Source organism: Solanum stenotomum, chromosome 5 (assembly GCF_019186545.1).
Source record: "Solanum stenotomum isolate F172 chromosome 5, ASM1918654v1, whole genome shotgun sequence".
NCBI classification, from domain to species: Eukaryota; Viridiplantae; Streptophyta; class Magnoliopsida; order Solanales; family Solanaceae; genus Solanum; species Solanum stenotomum.
The window spans coordinates 41,391,204-41,391,987 of NC_064286.1; the positions used below are offsets into that span (position 1 = coordinate 41,391,204).

The following is a 784-nucleotide window of genomic DNA, read 5'->3' on the forward strand; positions in this document are numbered from 1 at the left end:
TTTCTAAAGCGTACCCTGGTTGGATATTGTTCTTTGATGGAGAGGCAAACCACCAAGGAAAGGGTTTGATTGCACGAACAATATGGCTGAATACAAAGCTTGTATCCTTGGTTTGAAGATGACCATCGACATGAATGTTCATGAGTTGTTGGTTATTGGAGATTCAGATTTGCTGATTCATCAAGTTCAAGGAGAATGGGCCATGAAGAACCCAAAGATCATACCGTATGCGCAATATATACAGAAGTTGTGCAAGAGATTTCGCAAGATTGAATTCAGGCACACTCCCAGGACACAAAATGAGTTAAGCAATGCTCTTGCCACCATCACATCAATGATCAAACATCCATATACAAGTTATATTGACCTAGTGGATATAGAGGTAAAAGAGCAGTCTGTCCATTATTCACACGTTGAAGCGGAACCAGATGGTTTGCCCTGGTATTTTGACATAAAAAAGTATTTGGAGACCAAAACTTATCCTAAGAATGCAACGTTCAACCAAAAGAAGTTGATACGCCGTATGAACCTCAATTTCTTTTCAAGTGGAGAAATCCTTTATAGGAGGACTCCAGATTTAGGCCTTCTCAGATGCATTGATGCTATTGAGGCTGCGAAGCTTCTTGAACAGATACATGTCGGCGTTTGCGGTACTCAAATAAATGGGCTCACTTTGGCGAGAAAGATCCTTCGAGCCGGCTATTTTTGGATGACTATGGAACATGATTGTTGCAAGTTTGTCCAGAAATGTCTTAAATGTCAGGTGCATGGAGATCTGATTTGA

The 784-nt window shown here is 40.7% G+C and overlaps 1 protein-coding gene across 1 annotated transcript; it reads left to right on the forward strand.

Moving 5' to 3' along the window:
• Positions 1-202: 202 nt before the first annotated feature.
• LOC125863988 (uncharacterized) lies at positions 203-784 on the forward strand. The gene has a single exon (XM_049543945.1). It carries the CDS (start codon positions 203-205, stop codon positions 782-784), a length of 582 nt encoding a protein of 193 aa, XP_049399902.1.

Excerpts from the sequence above, each read along its gene's own strand:
- LOC125863988 (XM_049543945.1), top strand. The coding sequence starts at position 203 with ATGAAGAACCCAAAGATCATACCGTATGCGCAATATATACAGAAGTTG.